General features: G+C 55.5%; 1 protein-coding gene across 1 annotated transcript in view; it reads left to right on the top strand.

Annotated features, from left to right (window-relative positions):
• The window catches only part of XKR7 (XK related 7), a 43892-nt gene extending 22119 nt beyond the window's left edge, over positions 1-21773 (top strand). The window contains exons 2-3 of the mRNA XM_048819470.2: positions 9820-10019; positions 10615-21773. Coding sequence (XP_048675427.1) covers positions 9820-10019; positions 10615-11567 — 1153 coding nt within the window. The 3' untranslated portion in view covers positions 11568-21773. The remainder of the gene's footprint in view (positions 1-9819; positions 10020-10614) is intronic.
• Positions 21774-22512: the final 739 nt, after the last annotated feature.

Raw genomic sequence — 22512 nt, 5'->3', positions numbered from 1 at the left:
CTCCTGAGTGCTGGTTTCTCAGCTCTGGCCTAGCATTAGCTTCTCTCCCTGGGAATTATAGCAGGGCCATGGAAATAGAAACTTTGATTTCTGTTTTCCCAGTCATTTGTCTCCCGCCTTCCAACACCTACGTGAGGTGGTTTGAGTAGCAGAGCGTGGAGCACGGACCAGCAACCAGCTCCTCAGCCCTGCTCCACCACTGGGGCTCAGCCATGCCCTCTCGGGACGCCCTTTCCCCAGGGATCCAGCTCCCCAGCTGGCACAGTTCTCCTCCTTCCCGGGGCGAGGAGAGAGAGAGGAATTGGATGTCTAGTGTATAATTCAGAGGATGTAATTGACTGTGAGCACCGAGGCTGTTTGTCCCCAGTGCCCTGGGGAGAGCCACAGGCAGCTGGGGAGAGCCTCTGGCGGTGAATACCTGGCCCCTGAGCTGGGTAAGGCAGGAGCTCCAGCACTGACCGGCTGTGAATCAAGCTGCATTGCAGCTCCCCTCACTTGTGGTCAGTTTTCCTTGAGCACCTGTGTGACGAAGTGGGACTGTTCTTAATGTTTCCTCTGAATAGTGTGGGGGTGCCTCAGTTTCCCCTAGGCAGTTCTTAAGTATCTAGGGGGTGGAGTAAGGGTGTATGATCATTGCAGAGCCCTAGAGGGCATGTGTGTGCAGGAGTCTGGACACAGAGAATGGCCGACACCCTGTTTCCTGGCAACTAATGGCCTGGGCCCTTCCCCCCCGCAAGGTGAGAGCTGAAGGGTTGGAGAACAAAGGAATCAGGTGACCACCTGGCCCGGGAAAGGAACAAAGCCCAGAGGAGGAGGGGCTGGAGGGGGTTTTCAGTTTGGGGCTGGCTGGGACATGGAGTGAAGTGCAGACGTGGTTGTCTGGCTCACTGCCCCCCAAAATGGACCCAGCTGAGGGGTCCCGTTCTCTGCACCTGCAAGCTCTGTTTTAGACCATGTTCCTGTCATCTAATAAACCTTCTGTGTTACTGGCTGGCTGAGAGTCACGTCTGACTGCGAAGTTGGGGTGCAGGACCCTCTGGCTTCCCCAGGAGCCCGCCTGGGTGGACTCGCTGGGGGAAGCGCACGGAGGGGCAGAGGATGCTGAATGCTCCGAGGTCAGACCCAGGAAGGTGGAAGCTGTGTGAGCTGCGTGTCCTGAAGACAGGCTGCTCACAGAAAGGCGACTGCCCCAGAGTCCTGACTGGCTTCATGGGGAGCAGTTCCAGAGCATCGCTCAGGGACTCCGTGACAACTGGTGGCAGCGGTGGGATGTACTGCACCCCGTGGATGGTGCTTCCTGCAGTAAGTGACTGGGGAGCAGTAACACGAAGGGGGATTGCCGAGGACCAGGCCTGCTGAAGGCTCAGAGAGGAGCGGTTTCGGGGGGCGGTTAACCCCTGGGAGTGTGTGACCAGCGAGAAGGACTGTGCAGTAACAGGGTTCCCCTGGGGATTGCAGCGAGCAGTCCAAGGGGCGGAGGAGTCTGCAGCTCGACCCTGGCAAAGAGGTGGTGACCTCGAGAAGGGCTGACACACTAGGGGTTCTCCCTGGAAACCGTGGGGAGCTGAGAACACACGGGCCTGTGAGTCCACAACAACTTGGGAGGAGCGGAGTGATGGCCTGTCACCGTCTCCTTAAGAAGGACATTGTAACCCTGTGCAAAAAGAGAGGGTTGAGCATTGGAAAGTTCACCAAAGCAGAGTTAATCGTGCAGCTGGAGGAGGATGACCGCTCTAAGGAACAGATTCCTGACCCCAACTGGGGCTATAGCAGGATCTGGGAGCAGCTGAAGCGGGAGCCAGGCATCGCCAAGACTCCTGTCCCCGACCAGACGGGGGTCTTCACGATCGGGTTCCCCATTGGGGGATCAAGACGGACGGGATTGGAGCTGAGTCTGAGAGAGCAAGAGGACTGTGAGAGACAGCGAGAGCCCGAGAAAGAGCTGCAGAAGCAGCAGCAGCATGAACTGGCGGTGGGGGAGCGGAGAGGCCTAGGGGACCTCCCAGGGGTGAGTGGGGATAGACCCCGGGGGGCCAGTTCCGCAGGGAACCTCGAGACTAAATTGCTGCCCCTGGTTAAGGGGGGGGTGTGTGTGGATGCCACCTCACTGCCTTTGAGCAGGCTGGCGATTTGAACCAAGGGGACCCTGCGGAAAAGCCCCGGTGTCTAGCTCCCTTGCTGGGTCCCAAGGCCACAGACTCCGTCAGCCAGATGGTTGGGGATGTGGACAGGCTCCCACTCCTGACCCCAACCTATATGTCTGTGTGGAGTTTCCTGGGGCCAGGCCCCCCGGACCTCCAGTGGGAGCAGAAGGTGATGGTCAATGGGGAGACATTCTTGGGGTGGCCAAAGGGCATGGGCTGCATAAACCTTCCCACATGCGGCCTGCGAGTGCTATCGACCACCCCTGACCTAAGGGAGGGCGTGAAACTGGAAGGGCCTGGTGTAACTCCTACCAAGGAATGGGAGAGATGCTGGGGCATCCATGGGAACGTTGGTGGCTTCGAACTTCCCCAGGTCACCGGCTAAAGTGACCCCGCTCAGTTCGATCTCGAAGGGGGGAGAGATGTGACGAAGTGGGACTGTTCTTAATGTTTCCTCTGAATAGTGTGGGGGTGCCTCAGTTTCCCCTAGGCAGTTCTTAAGTATCTAGGGGGTGGAGTAAGGGTGTATGATCATTGCAGAGCCCTAGAGGGCATGTGTGTGCAGGAGTCTGGACACAGAGAATGGCCGACACCCTGTTTCCTGGCAACTAATGGCCTGGGCCCTTCCCCCCCCCCCCCCCCCCACCCCGCAAGGTGAGAGCTGAAGGGTTGGAGAACAAAGGAATCAGGTGACCACCTGGCCCGGGAAAGGAACAAAGCCCAGAGGAGGAGGGGCTGGAGGGGGTTTTCAGTTTGGGGCTGGCTGGGACATGGAGTGAAGTGCAGACGTGGTTGTCTGGCTCACTGCCCCCCAAAATGGACCCAGCTGAGGGGTCCCGTTCTCTGCACCTGCAAGCTCTGTTTTAGACCATGTTCCTGTCATCTAATAAACCTTCTGTGTTACTGGCTGGCTGAGAGTCACGTCTGACTGCGAAGTTGGGGTGCAGGACCCTCTGGCTTCCCCAGGAGCCCGCCTGGGCGGACTCGCTGGGGGAAGCGCACGGAGGGGCAGAGGATGCTGAATGCTCCGAGGTCAGACCCAGGAAGGTGGAAGCTGTGTGAGCTGCGTGTCCTGAAGACAGGCTGCTCACAGAAAGGCGACTGCCCCAGAGTCCTGACTGGCTTCATGGGGAGCAGTTCCAGAGCATCGCTCAGGGACTCCGTGACAACCTGTGAATGTGAGATAATGAACAGCAAGGGTGAGACCATGAGATGACAGGGCACTGCTGTAGGGAACCTCAGATCTCTGGGGCGTTATGGCCTGGGTCAGGCAGGGCACCCTGCAGGGAATCATAGGATCATAGAATCATAGAAGATTAGGGTTGGAAGAGACCTCAAGATGTTATGCAGATAAAACTACACAGGATCGTTTCAGGGGACAAGACAAGTCACATTTATTATAACACAATTTGATTTATGACCAATAACTAATTTCTAATACCTGTGTATACACACACACACCCCACACACCCCAAATGTTCTGCAGCTGCTGTATAGTTACCAGTCCTGAATGTAGCTTGGGTTCGTGGCGTGGGTTCGTAGCTTGTGGCGGCTCACTGGCCAGGAAAGCCGGGCACAAGGAAGAGCTGGGTCTCTGTTGGGCATGCACCAATGCCCTTCCATGTTGGCAGCAGAATGTTACCCTCCAAAGTCTTCCATCGCATCCATCCTTTTTATAGGCTTTAGTATGAATCCAGAGTCTATAGGTCCTGCTGTGTCAGGCTGCCTCTGGGTCCGGTGTGACTGATCACCCGTCAATTGCAGACATATGTCTTTCAGCCTGGGACCTGGCTTTGAAGTTTCTTCAGTTGTACTTTTGTTCTTTTCTTTTGAGGGTGGACTCTTCTTGCTTTGTCAGGGCTGTTGTCTGCATCTTCAGCCGTTGGCGTTTACACTTTATTTCATCAGGACAGGCTGGGGCTGGAGGTTGATTCCATCATCCATCCATCCCTCATTCCCACATCTAAACTACACTCATCAGATTACAGCCGGGTTTTGCAAAATGAAGGTTGCAGCAGGGTTTACAAAATGGAGTGAGCATTTTAAAATGGAGTTTGGGACAAGCTGAAATGGAGTTTGAGTTACAATATGGACAGGTGTAAGGAATGACAAACAGTGAGCAGAAGTTACAATGTTGAAACTGTGTAAAACAATTGGATTGAAAGTGAAACTCAATTAGCCAGTTATTGGGGTAACCGGTTTTATGAATGAATGTTGTTTCATTCAAAAAACTTTGCTTATGAAGTTATATTAATAAAGTGAACAATTAAAAACTATTTCATTGATCAGTTCTACAAGTAGGTCATCTGGTCCAGTGGTTCTCAAACTTGTGCACTGGCGACCCCTTTCACATAGCAAGCTGCTGAGTGCGACCCCCCTTATAAATTAAAAACACTTTTTTATATATCTAACACCATTATAAATGCTGGAGGCAAAGCGGGGTTTGGAGTGGAGGCTGACAGCTCGCGACCCCCCATGTAATAACCTCACGACCCCCTGAGGGGTCCTGACCCCCAGTTTGAGAACCCCTAATCTAGTCCAACCCCCTGCTCAAAGCAGGACCAACCCCAACTAAATTATCCCAGCCAGGGCTCTGTCAAGCCTGACCTTAAAAACCTCTAAGGATGGAGATTCCACCACCTCCCTAGAGAACCCATTCCAGTGTTTCACCACCCTCCGCGTGAAATAGTGTTTCCTGATATCCTACCTAGACTTCCCCCACTGCAACTTGAGACCATTGCTCCTTGTTCTATCATCTGCCACCACTGTGGACAGCCGAGCTCCATCCTCTTTGGAACCCCCTTCATGTAGTTGAAGGCGGCTATCAAATCTCTCCCCACCCCCCTTCTCTTCTGTCGACGAAATAAGCCCAGTTCCCTCAGCCTTTTCTCGTAAGTCATGTGCCCCAGCCCCCTGATCATTTTCGCTGCCCTCCGCTGTAGTGAGGGTCCCAAAACTGGACGCAATACTCCAGATGTGGCCTCACCAGTGCCGAATAGAGGGGAATAATCACTGCCCTCGATCTGCTGGCAACGCTCCTACTAATGCAGCCCAATATGCCGTTAGTCTTCTTGGCAACAAGGATACACTGTTGACTCATATCCAGCTTCTCGTCCACTGTATTTCCCAGCTCCTTTTCTGCAGAACTGCTGCTTAACCAGTCGGTCCCCAGTCTGTAGCGGTACATGGGATTCTTCCGTCCTAAGTGCAGGACTCTGCACTTGTCCTTGTTAAACTTCATCAGATTTCTTTTGGCCCAATCCTCCAATTTATCTAGGTCACACTGGACCCTATCCCTACCCTCCATAGTATCTACCTCTGCCTCCAGCTTAGTGTCATCCACGAATTTGCTGAAGGTGCAATCCATCCCATCCTCTAGATCATTAATGAAGATGTTGAACAAAACCGGCCCTAGGAACAACTTCTGGGGCACTCTGCTTGATACTGGCTGCCAACTAGAAATGGAGCCATTGATCACTACCCTTTGAGCCTGACAATCTAGCCAGCTTTCTATCCACCTTATAGTCCATTCATCCAGCCCATACTTCTTTAACTTGCTGGCAAGAATATTGTGGAAGAGTGTATCAAAAGCTTTGCTAAAGTCAAGGTATATCGCGTCCACCGCTTTCCCCATATCCACAGAGCCAGTTATCTCCTCACAGAAGACAATCAGGTTGGTCAGGCACGACTTGCCCTTGGTGAATCCATGTTGACTGTTCCCAATCACCTTCGTCTCCTCCAAGTGCTTCACAGTGGATTCCTTGGGGACCTGCTCCATGGTTTTCCAGGGACTGAGGTGAGGCTGATGGGTCTGTAGTTCCCCGGATTCTCCTTCTTCCCATTTTTAAAGATGAGCATGATATTTGCCTCGTTCCAGTCGTCCGGGACCTCCCCCCATCGCCACGAGTTTTCAAAGATAACGGCCAATGGCTCTGCAATCACATCCGCCAACTCCCTCAGCACCCTCGGCTGCATTAGATCCGGCCCCATGGACTTGTGCATGTCCAGCTTTTCTAAATAGTCCTGAACCTGTTATTTCACCACTGAGGGCTGCTCGTCTCCTCCCCATGTTGTGCTGCCCAGTGCAGCAGTCCGGGAGCTGACCTCTGTGAAGACAGAGGCAAAAAAAGCATTGAGTACTCCAGCTTTTTCCACATCCTCTGTCCCTAGGTTGCCTCCCTCATTCAGCAAGGGGCCCACACTTTCCCTGACCTCCTTGTCTCCAACATACCTGTAGAAGCCCTACTTGTTCCCCTTCACATTTCTTGCTAGCTGCAACTCCAATTGTGGTTTGGCCTTCCTGATGACTCTGCCCCTGCAGGCTCGAGCAATATCTTTATACTCCTCCCTAGTCATCTGTCCAAGTTTCCAATTCTTGTAAGCTTCCTTTTTGTGTTTAAGCTCACACGGCTGGAGCCATTGCTCACTGATGTGCATGGCTGTGGACAATTCCCACAGACTAGTCACCCCGCATCAGACCTGGGGGCAGGGCTATAAGACAGAAGGGAATTTGCAGCTTGAATTGTGCTCACCTAAGACTCTGTCTACACCGGAATCAGGGGTGTGACCGTAGACGTACCCCAATTAGCTCCGGTGCCAATAGCAGGGAAGCCGTGATAGCAGAGACAACAGCAGGGCTGCACACACTGGCCTTGGGGGTGTACTTGAGGGCTGGCTTCCCTGCTGCTGTTCCTGGAGATGGTGAGATCAAAGCCAGGCTAGGGGTGTGTACACATGCCACAGTCGCACCTCAGATTGTCATGTAGACAGGATTCCTGTGGCCCAGTGGCTGCATAGGAGCTGCCCGGAGCAGAGGGCAGTGTAAAAGCACAAAAGCCTCTTCCTCGGCCTCTGGCAATGGCTCACCACAGACCCAGCGCAGCTGGTCGGTCCCGGGCTTGTTGCTGGGGGGGGGAAGGGAGTCCAGTCCCTGTTTGCAAGGTAAAAGATGGCCTGTTTGTAAATCACAAGCATGTGTCCACACAAACACCTCCGCTGACCCCACGCTGGCTACCATATGGCAGGCACAAGCCATGTGATGGCAGCAGCCAGAGCCAGGGAAGGCTCCGTCATCAAAACCCTGTGAGTTTCCTGCATACAGCTCCCGAGGTCTCAGTCAGAGCAGCTGTTCCCTTTATCCTGTCTGATCAGCACGGCGGGGGAAGAGGGGCAGGCCTCAGTCGGGTTAGGGAAAAAATAGATATCCACTTCCGAAAGCCAAGGTGCCACGTTCTCTCTCTGAGATCAGTGCTGCCAAACTGCACCCCCCAGGTCAGTGTGCAACCCAGCGAGATAGACCAGGGATCTCACGCTGGAGGGGAGAGTGGGTGTGATCCCAGTGAAATAGACCCGAACTCCGCGTTCACAAGGCGAAAGGTATCGTGATATCCCAGGGAAAGATACTGGGACTCAGTATACAAAGAGGCCAGACTCTGTGGCATGAGCAACTGTGGGGATGTGCAGCCTAGCCAGACTCTGTACCCACTGATGCCCTGCATATCCTGCGAGGGGATCCCCTTCAAGGGCATCTGGGTATGCCCAGTTCCTGTCCCGGCCCGAGCCCAGCATGCCCAGTCTCTCCTGGATCCCTGTGAGGGTGGGTTTGGGTTACTCTCTTGCTGATTGGCAGTCAGGCTGACCAGTCCTCTACCTCTCCCACATTCCCCCCAGCCACAAAAGCCTCCTGTACAAGGCTGCAGGGCATCTGCACAGGGCTCTGTTTCATGGCACACAATACGGGATCCCTGCATGGAACCCGGCATCCTCCTACCCCACCAGGCACCAATCTGGCTGCCTTTGGGGCCCTCTGCACCCGGGAGGAAGAGCTCAGCACTTGTCCCATGGCCAGTAACAGCTATTAACATGCAGAGCCAGAGGGGAAAATGTTATACTTATAAGAAGTACACGGGATCTTTATAGGGGAGAAGGCAGCACGCCGCATTTATTGAGAATACAACAGTTAGCGTGTGCTTTTCAATCACACACCCCATGCACACAGTCCTGCCAGTCGATGTTTATAGTTACCAGTCCAGAGTCTGGATCAATCTAGTGGCCAGCCAGACTGGTCGCAAAGGGGAGCAGGGCTCTGTTGGTTGTGATCCGATGCTCCCGGAGCGTGGCAAGATGAACCCAAAGTCCCATGGCCAAGCACCCTGTTCTTATAGTCTTTTTTCCCTGTTGAAGTCTATGGATTTTGCTGTGTCATTTTGTGACCGGTTACTTCTTAATTCATGTATCTTTTGATGTAAACATTCCAATACACCTCCGAGAGGGTCATCCTGTCCTGGTTCCAATTTAATCAATTGTCCTGTCTTTAGGGGTGTCAGCCTTCACCTCAGGGTCGTCAATCTGCCCTTGCTTCATTATGGATGCACGTTGACGGTTCTCTGGTGTCCTTAAATCTCTTCACTCCTTCTTCCTTGACCATCTGGCTATAACAACGGCCTTCACACCTTATCTTTTCCTGATGCAAACACTCCTCATTCACACAAACTGTCTTTTTATAGAGACCTTTGAGAATACAAACAGTGTCAGTTTATTTTGAGCGAAAGACATTGTAAATTAAGCCTTCCTCTAATCTCCTTAACATAGACACAATACAAGATCCTGTCTCTTACTTACTAAACCTTAAAACAAAGAAATGTATATTTAACTAGAGTGCCTAATTTGTAATACATATAGGAAATCATAGTAGACATTATAACTTATCCTAAAACAAAAGGGTGACCATAATCAGGCATAAGGATTGTGCTGGTCTGTCCCTGCCTTAACATCAGTACAGACACTGGTAGTCTGTCAGAGGGTCGTTCCTTTCTGCTATTCAAAAAGGGTGGCTGGCAGGATGAAATCAAATCATACATTAATTCTCATAGTACAGTTATAAAATCCTGCTCCTACAGAGACTTCAAGCAGGAGGAGCACAGGAAAGCATCTGCTAGTGGACTCACTTGTCCTGTCACGCGTCTCCTTGCCCAGCGAAGGTGTTGGCAGAACGGGGTCAGCCTCAGGGGGGAGCATGGGACATTAGACCTGAGTGGGAGTTTTACCGAGTTCCTTTGGCACCCCAGGGATCTCAAAGGGCGTCACAAAGCAGTGAGTTAAACACTCAGGGCAGGCAAGAGCTCAAGGAGGAAGATCCTGAGCCCCATGCATTAGCAGCTGCTTCACTGAGAGGGGGCGCTGGCCTGGACGCGGCTGTTCTCCCCTGCCGCCGGGATACCTCGTTAGGAGAGCGAGAAAGGACCTCGCTTCAATGTCTCTTCCCAAAGGCGGGGTATCCAACCGAGCAGCCCCCTGCCCCTCTGCTCCACTGCAGGGCCAGAGGGGAGCACGATGTCAGCTGGCCTATTCGCTGCGAGGGGAAGGAGGATACTCATCTCCCGCATCCCGAGTTTCTGTGGCCAGCTATGAACGTGCTCGGGATGAATCTGAACATACTTGGAAGGATCCTCGAGTCTCCCAAACTTCGGTGCCTTACCCTGGCCCCACAATGCAGGATTCTGTGGCCTTGCTCTTATCCCCCGGACCAGCCGCTGCCTGCCTACCCCAAGCCTAGACTGCATGGCTGGGTCGGGCAGCAGGGCCGCGTGCCAGTCTCTGACATTCAGGGGTCGAGCGAGTGGGAAGCACGGGCTCGCTCCGGTCTCACCCGCTGTCTTCCCTGCCTCCTGCACAGGTACCTCCGGACCCTGTACCTCGGCCTCCAGAGCCGCTGGCAGTCAGAGCACAGACAGCGCCACTTCTACTGGAGGATGATGTTCGAGAGCGCGGACATCAGCATGCTGCGGCTGCTGGAGACCTTCCTGAAGAGCGCCCCCCAGCTGGTGCTGCAGCTGAGCATCATGGTGCAACAGAACAACATTGAGCCCCTGCAGGGTAAGGGATGACCCCCGCCGACCCAGCCCCCATCCCAGCCTTCCTGCCCCCTCTCATCACCTGTCACTGCCGGGGACGTGCCACGAAATTAAAAGGTGGCAAATTCAAAACTGAGAGACAGAAAGGGTTTCTCACACAATGGGGGAGGAGACTGTGGAACTCTCTGCCACTGGGAGTTGCTGAGGCCAAGAATTTAGCAAGAGTCGAAAAGGGATTGAACACTTGTATGGATAACGAAAACAACCAGAGCTGTCAATAGTTAATGGTCAAATTCTGGAAGGGACATAAAACCTCCTGCTTTGGAGCTGAAGCCAGAGTCTCTAACTGAGGGACCGGGAGGAGACCTAATGTGGTGGCAGATTATCGCATATCTGCTCCTGCGGATTCTTACCCCTTCCCCTGCAGGATCTGATGTTGGGCTCTGGCACAGACAGGACACTGAGCTAGAGGGAGCTGGGATCTGATCCAGCCTGGCCACACCCATGTTCCATCTTCTGTCTTCCCTTCCTCTTCCTCCCATCTCATACCATCCCCTCCTCCTGTTCCTCTCCTTCCTCTCCCCTCCAACTCCCTGACTCATTCTGTGTCTCCGCAGGTCTCTCGGCCTCGGCCTCCCTGGTGTCCCTGGCGTGGATGATCGCCTCCTACCAAAAGGTGCTGCGGGACTCGCGTGAGGACAAGATGCCCATGTCCTACAAGGGGGCAGTGGTGCAGATCCTCTGGCACCTGTTCACCATCGCTGCCCGCGCCATTGCCTTCGCCCTCTTTGCCTCCGTGTTCCAGCTCTACTTTGGCATCTTCATCGTCACGCATTGGTGCATCATGACCTTCTGGATCATCCAGGGGGAGACGGACTTCTGCATGTCCAAATGGGAGGAGATCATCTACAACATGGTGGTGGGCATCATCTACATCTTCTGCTGGTTCAACGTGAAGGAGGGCCGGAGCCGCTGCCGCATGGCCATCTACTACACCATTACGCTGGCGGAGAACGCGGCCCTCACCGGGCTCTGGTACATGTACTATGACCGCCAGGCCACCGCTGACTTCGACGCCTTAATCATCGTCTGCGTGGTCTCCTCCAGCTTCGCCCTGGGCATCTTCTTCATGTTCATCTACTACTGCCTCTTGCACCCCAACGGGCCAGTGTTCGGCCCCCAGACCAGCGGCTGCATTTTCAAAAAGGCGCCGGCCGCCTGCGTGGGACCCCCGGAGGACGTAATCACCAGCCCCCCACGCTCCTTGCCACGGACTACAGGGGGGGAGAGGGAAGGGGTGCCAGGGGACAGGGACAGCTGCGTGCCTGTTTTTCAGGTCAGGCCAAGCGTCCCCCCAACCCCTGTTGCCCGCGCCCCCCGGACAGAAGGGCCCGTCATCCGAATAGATCTGCCCAGGAAGAAGTACCCTGCCTGGGACGCCCATTTCATTGACAGGCGGCTCCGTAAGACGATCCTAGCGCTGGAGTATTCTTCTCCGGCTACCCCGCGCCTGCAGTACCGCAGCATGGGGGCCTCGCAGGAGGTGCTGGAGTATGAGACCACGGTGTAGGCCACCGCGGGAGCCATGTAACTGCCTAGCATGCCCCCCCACCCCCACCGTGGGGCTGACACAATGGTGCATTTCCAGAACCCAAGGGGGTCGCTGGTCAGAGCCCACTGGCCGCCAGCCAAGCCCGGCCTTCCGCTGCCCTGGAGAGTGGCTGTCCAGTATCTTCTTAGCATTTTGCCTTTGTGTTCATTCGCACTGATGGCCCCGCACCTCCCCGCTCTACCCCCCATCCCAGAGGGGTTGGCGAGGTCAGCTGGTGCTACCTGCCCCGCTCTGCCTTGACAAGCTCCCCCTCTAGGCAATGCCATGGCAAAGTTTTCCTCCCTGTGCCCCAGTTGCGTCCAGGCTGCCTCCCTGGCACCCCCACAGATGGGCCCAGAGGAGTCCATCCTCCCCTCCAGGCGGGAGTCTTTGTTGGTGCTGAAATACCTCACCTGTACCTGAGCTCAAACAGCCTGGAGCCGCCCCATGGTGTGGCCTCTAGCCACCGGCAAAGGGGCAGGGCACCTGGTGCAGGAGGGGTTGCACAGAGCCCGGCTGGAGAGGGTGGGGAGCAGCTTCCTTGTGGGTGTGAGGACTGGCCGGAGCTGGGGAGCAGGGTGTGTGAGGGGCCACGGAATGGGGGGTGGGGGAATCAGGGCAGGCTGAGCGCCCTGGGTACAGAAGTGCACCACAACCCCCAGTTACTCTGGGCACAGGGGGGCCCTGGGAAGTGGGGCTGAAGCATGCGGAGCTCTGGGGGAAAGGTGGGGCCCTGGTTGCTGGAACACACACTGGTTTCTGGGGCGTGCCGGGGGTGCTGGGGTAAGGTGGAGCATGGCAAGATCACAGGCGCAATCCTTCATCATTCCTGTGTGAAGTCTGTTCCCGCCATTCCCTGGGCCTTGGAATTAAGGGAATGACCTTGGGCCCCCTCCCTGTTGTTCCCCCCCACCACACACACACACCCTGAAATGCCTGCCACAGCTGTGCCAGTCCATGGGGCAGATGCACTTCTGCCTCTGAGTAAAGGGGACATAGGAAGGTTAATAATCCCAGCATCCCATGGGGTGAGCGTGGCGGGGGATTCTCCCTAGAGTGTTGGGGTCATGATGGAGAGAGCTCCTGGGATCCCAAGGAGCCCGTCGGCGAAGCTGGGCCGGCAGGAGCTGGAGACAACAGGGAGAAAGCTGGAGCTGAATGAGGTGTTTGCTTGAGGCCAGGCCAAGCCAATGGCAACAGCCCTGGCAGGGTAAACGCCAGATTCATACCAGTGCCAAGGGCCAAACTCCCTGGGACTCCAGTGTCGTCAGGATGCAAAAGCCCCAGGGCTGCAGCAATGCCAGGCACCAGCACACACCCAGCGTTTGCCACTCTGCAGAGCCTTCTGTGCCATTCAATCTCCTGTGCGAGGAACGCAGCGGGGCCGCGCTTGGTTCTAGGGCCTCGGGTGGTAAATACTGAGTCTGCAGGGATCAGTGTCCCATCACAGCTCTGCAGGCATGCCCCGAACCCAGGCCAGAGGCTGGGGGCAGTGATCTCTCACTGGGGTGGCTGTTTCAGGTTTTTTGTGAACCAGCTGGTGTGTGGGGAGGGGCTATATCACCGGCATGCCATGAAATTAACAAAGGCTCCCTCACTGTGCAGGCCAGGCCAGCGGGCAGGACAAACCCCGTTTGTCAGATCCATACCTCCACCACTGAAGGACAATGATCTGAACAAGGCCTTTTCAAGCCAGACTCATGCAGCTTTGTAGAGGGTTGTGGCAGGTCTGCCACGGGAAGCTGGGGGTGTTTTGGTGGCTACTTCATATATTTTCCTGCTTGTGTGTTTCCACATCTGGAAAACCTGCAGCCTTTCAAATGATTGTAGGGGAAGGTCAGGGAGAGGGGTGTCTTTCACCAAGAAGATTAACAGGTCACAAAGAAAGCCGCGTGCGCACACCCCTGGCCCCGCAGAGGGCCAGCCCCACCTCTGTTCTGACCTGACTTCAGCGCACACGCAGGTGTGAGGTAGGGCAGGGTGAGGCCTGGGCATGCATAGATGCACACACGGATCTCAAGGGATAGATTTAAAAAACGTGTGAGGTGCCCAGGTGCTCCCAGATGCCTGCGGTTATGTGCGCAAACCGGTTCATTGCACATGCAAAAGGCTGATTAGGCGCATTTACCGATTGGCCTGGGCAGATTCATTAATCAAGAGCAGAAATTAGCTGCCCCTTTTTCACCGGCAATGAAGAGCTGAAGCTTGCTGAATCCCTGGCCCACAGAGAGGAGGCAGCTGGATCTCACAGTGCCACCTCACTGATCCCAAATGCTCCAGCTCCTACTGTGAGCCCCATGATCCCAAGGAGGGGTTGCAACCACAGGAAAGGAGATGATGCCCTGAGAGCTAACAGCCTTCGCTCAGGGCTATGCCGGAAACCCCAGACCTGCTTCAGCTGTGGGGGGAGCCCAGTCTGGCCAGGCCCAAGGTCACCTTCCAGGCTGAAAAGGAGGAAACTCAAGAGTTACATGGCATGTAGAAAGAAAGCAGGAGCATGTGGAGCTGGGAGGAAGGCAAAGCCCTCTCCACATTTTCAGCCTAGCTGTAGGGTTTCAGGGGGACACTCTCTACACAGCCTCCCCTTCCCCCACCACGTACAGGCTGCTCACGCTTCCCATGGTCAAAGCCCCACCAGCTCTCTGAGTCCCTCCGTCTACATGAGCAAAGGGCTGTAGCAGCACTGGGCCCTGCCCTGGTGCTCACCTCTCTGCCTGGCTGGGGCTGGGGTTGGGGTGGGAGAAGGGGGTAGCTCCCTGCTGTCTGAGTTGGGCACCTTATGGGAGAGTCTGAAATATCCAATTTCCTGTTTCTTTTTGCCCTCACCCTTGGATTTAACCCTTTGGCCCCTGCAGCTGTTGGCTCTCCCGCCGTGTGTTCATTCCGGTGGTTCTGCAGCCTGCTTACCCTGTGTCCTCTTACACAGCTGAGCACCCTGTGACTGGCACCTGACTGGGGCACCGGGAGAACTGGGGCACTGCTCACACAGGGGGATACCTGAGTCTCCTCTCCCACAGCTAGGCTGGGCTGCGCTGACTCTGGGCAGGAAGGGTTAAAATGTAACTGAGCCAGAGAACAAACCAGCTGCCTCTACGTCTCCTCCTGGGACTTAAACGCACTGGGCTAGGTCTGCCCAGGGCAGCCTCCGCTCCTCTTGGGGGTCAGTCAGGACAGGGAGCGAGGGGGAAGGTGTCTGGTGCCCAAGGCTGGTAGCTCTGCTGGGCCATTGCCTCGGCCCGTGGGTGTCCCTGCCAGGCTGAGTTTGCCTGAGCCAGGCACCAATGGTTTGTCTGATTTGCGAGAACTGCTTTTTCTGATTTGTTTGATTTGAAGTGAAATGATCTACCTCAGCAACGCGGGCTGGAGTCCATTGCTACAGCTGGCTCTGCCGGCAGGGGTTGCTGGGGGGGGGGGGGGGGGGAGGGGTGTGTGCTCGTCACCAGGCCAGAAAACCATAGGTTCATTGCGCCAAACGTCACCCAGGCCAGTGAGATTTGGGTGGGGAGCTTCCCGGGCAGTACAGGCCCAGGTGCGACTCTCAGGGCTTCATGAGAAGGCACCACGCAGCGGAGAGCAGAATCTGTCCTTTGTCAACTGTGGGCAGGTCCTGAGGGCCCTTGCTAAGTTCTCATCCAGTCCTCACTCAGACTAGCTCCTGATGTCAGCCTCTGGCTAAGGATTTATCCCACGCTTGGCACTGGTGTGTGCAAGTCAGCAGGGTGGAGCTGAGCAGGGCCTCGTGATCTGGCCCGCTCTTTCCCATTTCCACCTGCCTCTACAGCCACCGGGGTGATGGTAAAACTCGCGTTTCCCTGGGGCCTCGCGATGTATTCCCCCAGAGCGCCGCTTCTGCGCTGACCGTCCCATGCAGCGAGCGGAGCAGCATGCGCCTTGGACAGGGCTTGGACGTGCTGTGCAGTCCTGGCTGGCTGGCCCACATGCACCGTGACCTGAGTCGCCTGCAGGCACCAAGCATGGGGCATCCCACCTGCCGCATGCACTGACTACACCCCCTCCCTGTGCACTGATGTGTTGACGCACCTGGCTACAGCAGGTGCTGTGTATCCCCTAAGTGCCCCGCGGGCTGGGCACGCTGACTGCATGTCTTGCCCCGGCACCCACACGAAGCACTGTGTTCACCCGCTGGTGCACTGATCTCTCCCAGGGACAGAGTGTCCCGTGCACACTGATTACACCTCCCTGTACACCAGAAACTGAGCATCGCGTCTCCTGTGCACTGTCTGGCACGAGTCCCACAAGCAGGACTTACAGGGCAGGGAGTCACGGGGACACCCTCAAGTCTCACTCATGACTCCACAGTCCCTTGTGGTCACACGCCCAGTGCCAGTGAGAACAAGCTGTGCATGGCTCTGGCGAAACTACGGGGCAGAGCAGGGGCAGTCCAGCTCCCCCTCCTCAACTGGTGCAGGGAGAGGCTCTCCCCCCCCTCCCGCCCCACTCTTGTTTCAATCTACTTTAACCCCAGTGCTTGATTGTCAGTGCACTGACTGTACCATGTGTTGTACCTCATTATACCCCTGGCATCTGCATTCCACACACTGACTGCGATATGTGCCTTTTACACACCATGCTCTCACTCACCCTGGCTCCCTGTACTGTCTGGTAATAGTGAGCTCCATATAACTGTGCAGACCTCACACTGTAACTGCACCATCACTGCTGACTACACCAGGTGTATTACACCTCTCAATCTGACTGTATTTTGCACACTTACTAGCACACTCTTGTCCCATACACCACACTACACATTGATAGTAGCATGCTATATAGCAATTGTTCCTTTGCACCATATGTCCATTGTCCTTTTCAGGCAACTATGGTCCTGTTGTACCATGGACTGGCCCAGATTATGATCTCAGGTCAGTGGCATCAATCCAGGGTAATGCACAGTCAGCCGAGTCACTCTGGATTTCTGTCAGTGTAACGTGAGAGCAAACGCTGACCCACCACCTGAAGAAGACCGTGCCCACATGGTGCTGCTGCACGGCATGCTGATCACCCCGCCACCTCCGCCCGGCGCAGCCTGCCCCAGGATGCTGCATGCGTTCTGCTCCAGTGCGGCACAGCGTGTGCTGTAACACCAAGCACTGTCTGCAGCATGGACAGTTAGCACAATTAGCAGAATGTTCTTCACATCTTCCGAGGCAGATTGTAACCACGGCCATCTGAGGCCTGCCTGATGGCAAGCGGATTGCAGCTGGAGGCTGACTCCTGAAGGCAGGTTTGAAATAGATTGCAGAGAGAGAGCTGGGGGAGAGAAATAGACACAGCTGGACAGAAGCTGTCTGTGCATAGTCTGCAAATGACTGTCCGCATGGGTGTCAGCGTTATTCCCACCTCGATGCTGCAATCTGAAGAAACAGGGCTAAGCCCATAGCAAGGGCATAGAGGCAGCCCAAGAGCTAGTCACTGCCTCAGCGGCTATAACCTGGGCTTCAGATTTAGCCCCTTGCTTATTTTGGTCGCTGTTTTGGAAGCAGCCTGTTGACGAAACGCCCTTGAGCTTGAACTGGTGTTTCTCAAAGTGTCAGCCAGTAGCAAGAGCTAGTGCCCCCCTGCAGTACCCAGGGTCTCCCCTAGGTGTCGCTGGGTTGCTGTTCTGTGCAATGTGTCGAAGTGGACACATTGCCTTGTGTGTTGTATTCTTTGTAATCTGAAGAGCTGGGCCAAAGCTGGTGGCTGGGGTGTTTTTATACCTTTCCATATTGAATGGCAGCCGCAGAAATCCTTGCTGTATGCATTTCCCCTGGGTCCAGGTTACAGCTGGAGCATGGAGTCCAGACCTACACACCCATATGCATGGAGCAAATTTACACTAATGAAAGGGCAGAGAAGTGTTTTGCTTTAGTAGGTCCTCTGGAGCCCCAGGTCTGACAGGAACTCCAGCCCCTCCGAGTTCAGCATTAACCGGCCTGGCATTGGCACAGCATCTGGGTGTGAATTAGGGCCCTGTGGGACGATCTGAGCTTGGGGGTCGGGTTTGGGTTTCTCTTTCGCCTCAGGGAACCATTTATGGGTCAGGAATACTATGATAGCTGGTCCACTTGGGTCATGTGAAAGGAGCAATGAGGAGTATTGTGTCGTGGCCAGAACATGGGACTGGCAGTGGAGAGTTCAGAGTTCTGGCCATGGCTCTGATTCTGAGTGACTGTGTGACCCTCGGCAAGCTCACTTAATCTTTCCTGGGCCTCGTTCTGTGCCTCAGTGTCCCATTCTGTAAGAATGGGGTAGTGAGTTTGCAATCAATGTTCGTCAGGGGTTTTGAGATGCTCAGAAGAAAGGTGCTAGAGAAGTGAGAACTGATTAATATTGTTAGCTCCCCTGTCCATGGTCTGCCATACCATGAGGTCATTTTTTTGGCCCTATAAATGGCTACTGGAGAGACAAGGTGGCTGAGAATATGCCTTTTATTGGACCCCTTCTGACGATGGCTGACAGTTACAAACACCAGAGCCTGCCTTCCCCACTGTTTGGGCTCTAATCTGGCTCTAGTGGTTAGTCATAGGGGACTGTGATGGCTGCGAGCACGCTGTTACTTTATACACGTAAGGAAAGAGTTTCTTAGCAAGTTTGGAAGCGTCATGTTCATGTCACTCGGGCTCCAAAGAGACAGGCTGTTGTTTGGCCAGCCCCAGCTGTTATAAAGGGGTAAATACATGCTTAAGCCTCACAGTCTGGGACCTGCTACTGTGGGGTGGCCGGGGGACAGTTAAAGGGGCAGGAACTGCGAGGTTGTGGGAGGGTCCCAGAGTTTGGGTTGCGGCCCCAGTGGGAATGTCTACATGGCACCCGGCAATGGAACTGCCTGGCAGCCTGAGCCCTGTGAGGGAGTCAGCTGGCACAGGCCAGCCGCCGGTGTCTGATGGTGAACTTTCCAAGCCCACACTGTGTAGTAATCCTGGGTTTGCAACGCTGGACCTGGGTATCACCGTCCTGCTAACGTGGCCGTACCTCGCCATGCAGACCGTCCAACTTGGGTCTGCAGTTTGAGCTGCGTCCACACTGCAAAGTGACAGGGCTTGGACCACAGTCGCAGCGGGACTCGGTCTCTGACTCAGCTCCCTAGCAGGGTCCTAGGATCTAGGTCCTGAGTGTTTGCTCACCCAAGTCAGACTGATTTGTTTGTGGACGGAAGGGGGGCTTGGGCAAACCTAAGTCAGAACCTGGGCCTAGTGTGTGGTGTAGACACAACCACAGAGCTTTAAAGCTCATAACCCACCCCTTAAACTTCACCAGGAACCAGCTGGCAGCCAGTTCAGACCCCAGAGCTCCAGGGCCACGCACCCCTGGGGGACATTCTGCTTGCTGCCTGGCAGCAGCACTGAGGAAGAGTCTGAAGCAGGGTAAGTGAATCACTGGTTGGATCCACAGGCCAGCAGGATGCTCAGTGACCCCATTGCTGCTACAGTCCCTGGGGCTGGGATAGCAGCCAAGCAGCCTCATGCCACCAGAGTGGGGGGAAGAGGCTTCTTCCACACCCCTACTCCAGTCTCCTGCACAGATCCCGTTGGCCTGGGTTTTGTGGGAGAGGCGAGGAGAGTGGCATGTGCCCCTTAGACTACAGAAGCTTGTCAGGTCCTGGGTTTGCTTCAGTTTTGGTTGGTATTCAGCATTGTTAGCCAGAGGGTGCCTGTCAGCATTCAGCGTATCACCATCCTCATGGTCCTCCACTGATACCCATGCTGGGGACCTCTGCAGGAAGAGTGACGGCTTCCTCTAGGGCAGTGATGCCCCAGCTCTTCTGGGGTACCTAGCTGGGCTTGTCACAGGATCCTCGCTGCAGCCCTAGGGAGGAGCAGCGAATCTGCATCACCTCCTCCTTAGAGCCCCTGTCCCGCCCCAGCCCCATGGCATGAGCGCAGAGAGGGCAGTTGTTGGAGACGGGTTCTTTAGTGGCTCCAGGGGACTCCGTGGGATATTCCCCTTCGGTTTGCTCAGCAGTTTGCTCCTAGGTATAAAGAAGCTGGACCCTCAGCTGCCATCGTCTGTGTCAGACGATTATCCCAGCCCCGTGTAGCATACAAACCAGCTGCCTCCACAGTTATTTTCAGCCACTTGCTGGGAAAAGTAAAAAGACTTTCCGGGGGCCTGGTTGGCAGGCAGATGCCAGGAGGGTGTTGTGGGCGAAGGGAGGACTCTGGAGCTCTGCTGGGTGTTTATAGTGTCCGTATAGATATGTAGATCAGCTAGAGTGATCCTGACTGTGTCCAGGGTCTCATTTGGGGGACGGCGGTGTGGGGGGATGGGTTTTCCTGTGTTCTGCTCTGTGTCGCTGTGTCTACGTGTGTTTGTGGGCACTCCGTGACGTGATCTTGTCCAGCACACATGACCTGAGACCTCCAGCCTGTCTTTCCAGCCCAGCACTTGGGGTCAGGTAGGAAGGAGGGGGTCAGGGGGGTCTCTGAGCTCCTGCTGCAGGGACTGGACATGGACTGGACACACTCCCCTGTGAGATGGGCGTGGGCCCTGCCAGCAGGTAGAAGGGTGTTGCCTGAGGTAGCCACAGCTTGCTACAGACACGCAAGAATCCCGCATTCTGTGGGCTGGCCTGTGAAATATGCACCTCCTCCCACAGGGTTGTAGTCATCTGGGAAGGGCTTGGAGGCCGGCGTGTCGCCATGTGGGAAACCGACTTTGGCTCAGCAGTGACCTAGAGGTGGTCGCTGGCTCCTTGGGCTGGTGGGGGGTGGGAGCCCTGCAGGGAGGGCTGTGAGGAAAGGGCAGGTTTTTCTGTGCACCGAGCCATGGGCGTTGGACCCTCTGGAGGAACCTTCCCAGAGCAAGCGCTGGGAACGGGAAGCCCACTGATAAAAGGGCCCGTTTTCTATGCACTCCAGCCACGGTATCCTCACCGTCTCCGCTGCTCTCAGGAGAGGGGGAACGCTCCCTAGCCCCTGCAATAACCTCAGAGCAGATCAGCAGCTGGGCTCCTGCAGCCAGCGCACCATGTGGCATGCCAGTGGGGATGGGGAGGCAGACCCAGGAAGGATGGCTGGGCCTGGGAGAAGGGCCCTGCAGCAGGGGAACTAACGGAGCCCCTGCGAGTCTCGTCTCTCGTCTCCCGGTGGATGATCCCGCCAATGCAGCCTCTTGCCCTTCTGCCTCTAGCTGCTCATTCCTGCTGGGCAGGTGCAAGGCCATGTGTGGGCAGGGCGGGCAGAGGAAGCCTGGCCCACCTGCGCCGTCTCTAAGGCAGGGCTCCCAATAGGAAGTCCCTGAGCGTTCTCTGGCTAGCGCCTGAGGAGCCTTGGTAGTCCGGTCGCCTCCCCACCCACCCAGAAACAAGCCTGTTCCCTGCAACGTCACGACTCTCATGACATTCTCAATAGGGCTGAAAAAAGACCCAAACCAAGCGGAAAAACTGACCTCAGCCGCTGGGAAATGGGCTTTCCGACATTCTCCTAGCTAGATCCCGTGCAAGGCCGGCGCAGGACTGCACCCCAACAACACCGTAACCATGGCAACTCCCGGAACGGGCCCTTCCGTGAGCGGAGACGTGGGTGTCAGCTTGAAATCTGGAGCCAGAGGTGGATTTTGAACACCCCCACCCCTTCCCCTCAAAATCCCAAACCAAGATTTTGGTCCAGCCAAAGGGACACCTGCAAAATGTGGGTCTAGGGTCAGGTTTGGATTCTGCCTCCTGCTTTAAGGGCAGGGGGAGCTTGGTTCAGATTAGGGACTGGGTTCTGCCCACTAAATGACACAGACCCCACTGGTGCCGGGGGTCAGAGCAGGGAGGGAGGGTGCTGAATCCTAGCCCTCTCCCCCCCAGAATTCAGGGAGCTGGAGCTGGGGTTTACCAGGGTCCAGCTCTAGTTTTAAACAGCCAGTGGGAACAAAGCGCCCACTCTGGTTACGGATTTGTTGGGAGCACTAGCCACGTGGCTGGTTGGTTTGCTGGCTAGTTCCCCTCGCCCGGCACAGATCTCTCAGAGCTGTTTGTTTCTCCCTTCTCCTTCTCATCCAGCATCTGGAAAAACTTCCATCATGTACTGTAAATACTCTGTGTGCCACCTTCTTCTTACTTCCCTTGGGAGGCGGGCAGGGCCAGGGGTGGGGGGGAAGGAGACCGAGGTTCTGTACTAAGACTTTTTTGTATACCACAAACTTTTTGTATATTTTTAATTTTGCTGCAACATGAGATATTAAATTCCTTTCAATACACCTGGCCTGCGGGCCTTTCTTTGCTCTGTCCTCATTCCCCTCTAGGGGTGCCAATTCCTGCAGCAGCCTGATGTGTGCAACGCAGTGGGCTCAGTGGCGCTGTGCTTCTGCTGAGCTGGGAGCACCAGACGTGGAGCCCACCAGGGACCTCCTAGCTATGCACCTCAGCAGCCCTGTGGCAGGGCAGAGGCCAGGTTACTGCACACCACAGCTAGGAGCAGGTCTCCCACAGGGCAGGGCAGCAGAGGATGGCAGCAGAGTTGGTGCTGAGACTTTGCATCGCTTGGTTGTGGCTGAGTTGGGATTGTCTGTTGGCCAGAGCACGAGGACGGGGAGCCAGGACTCCTGGGTTCTGTTTCCAGCTCTGCCACTAACTCGGGGGAGTTGCCTCAATTTCCCCAGTTGTAAAATGGAGATAATGACTCTGCCGTCCCTCTCGAGGGGTGGCACTAATTCACTGAGGCGGGTGACGCACTTTGAGACCATCAGGGAGGGAGCTGTGTAAGAGCGGAGTGTTATTCTGAGTGGGTTGGTGGGACAGGGCAGCAAGGAGGCTGTGATCTCCTCCCACATAGCTCATAGACCAGCCGGGAGAGGGAGGGATACATGCTCTGCCATGCAGTAATGTAGCCAATGCAGAGCTGGACTGTTGTGTAGCGAGCGTTCATATTTCCATAGCCTGTCTCCTGGGGGCAGGCTGTGCTGGGTCCAGACACAGTAAAAGGAATCCAGGATGCAG

The sequence above is a fragment of the Caretta caretta genome, chromosome 13, assembly GCF_965140235.1.
Source record: "Caretta caretta isolate rCarCar2 chromosome 13, rCarCar1.hap1, whole genome shotgun sequence".
NCBI classification, from domain to species: Eukaryota; Metazoa; Chordata; order Testudines; family Cheloniidae; genus Caretta; species Caretta caretta.
The sequence above is the reverse complement of the archived record's forward strand: the minus strand, read 5'-3'. Positions and strand labels throughout refer to the sequence as shown.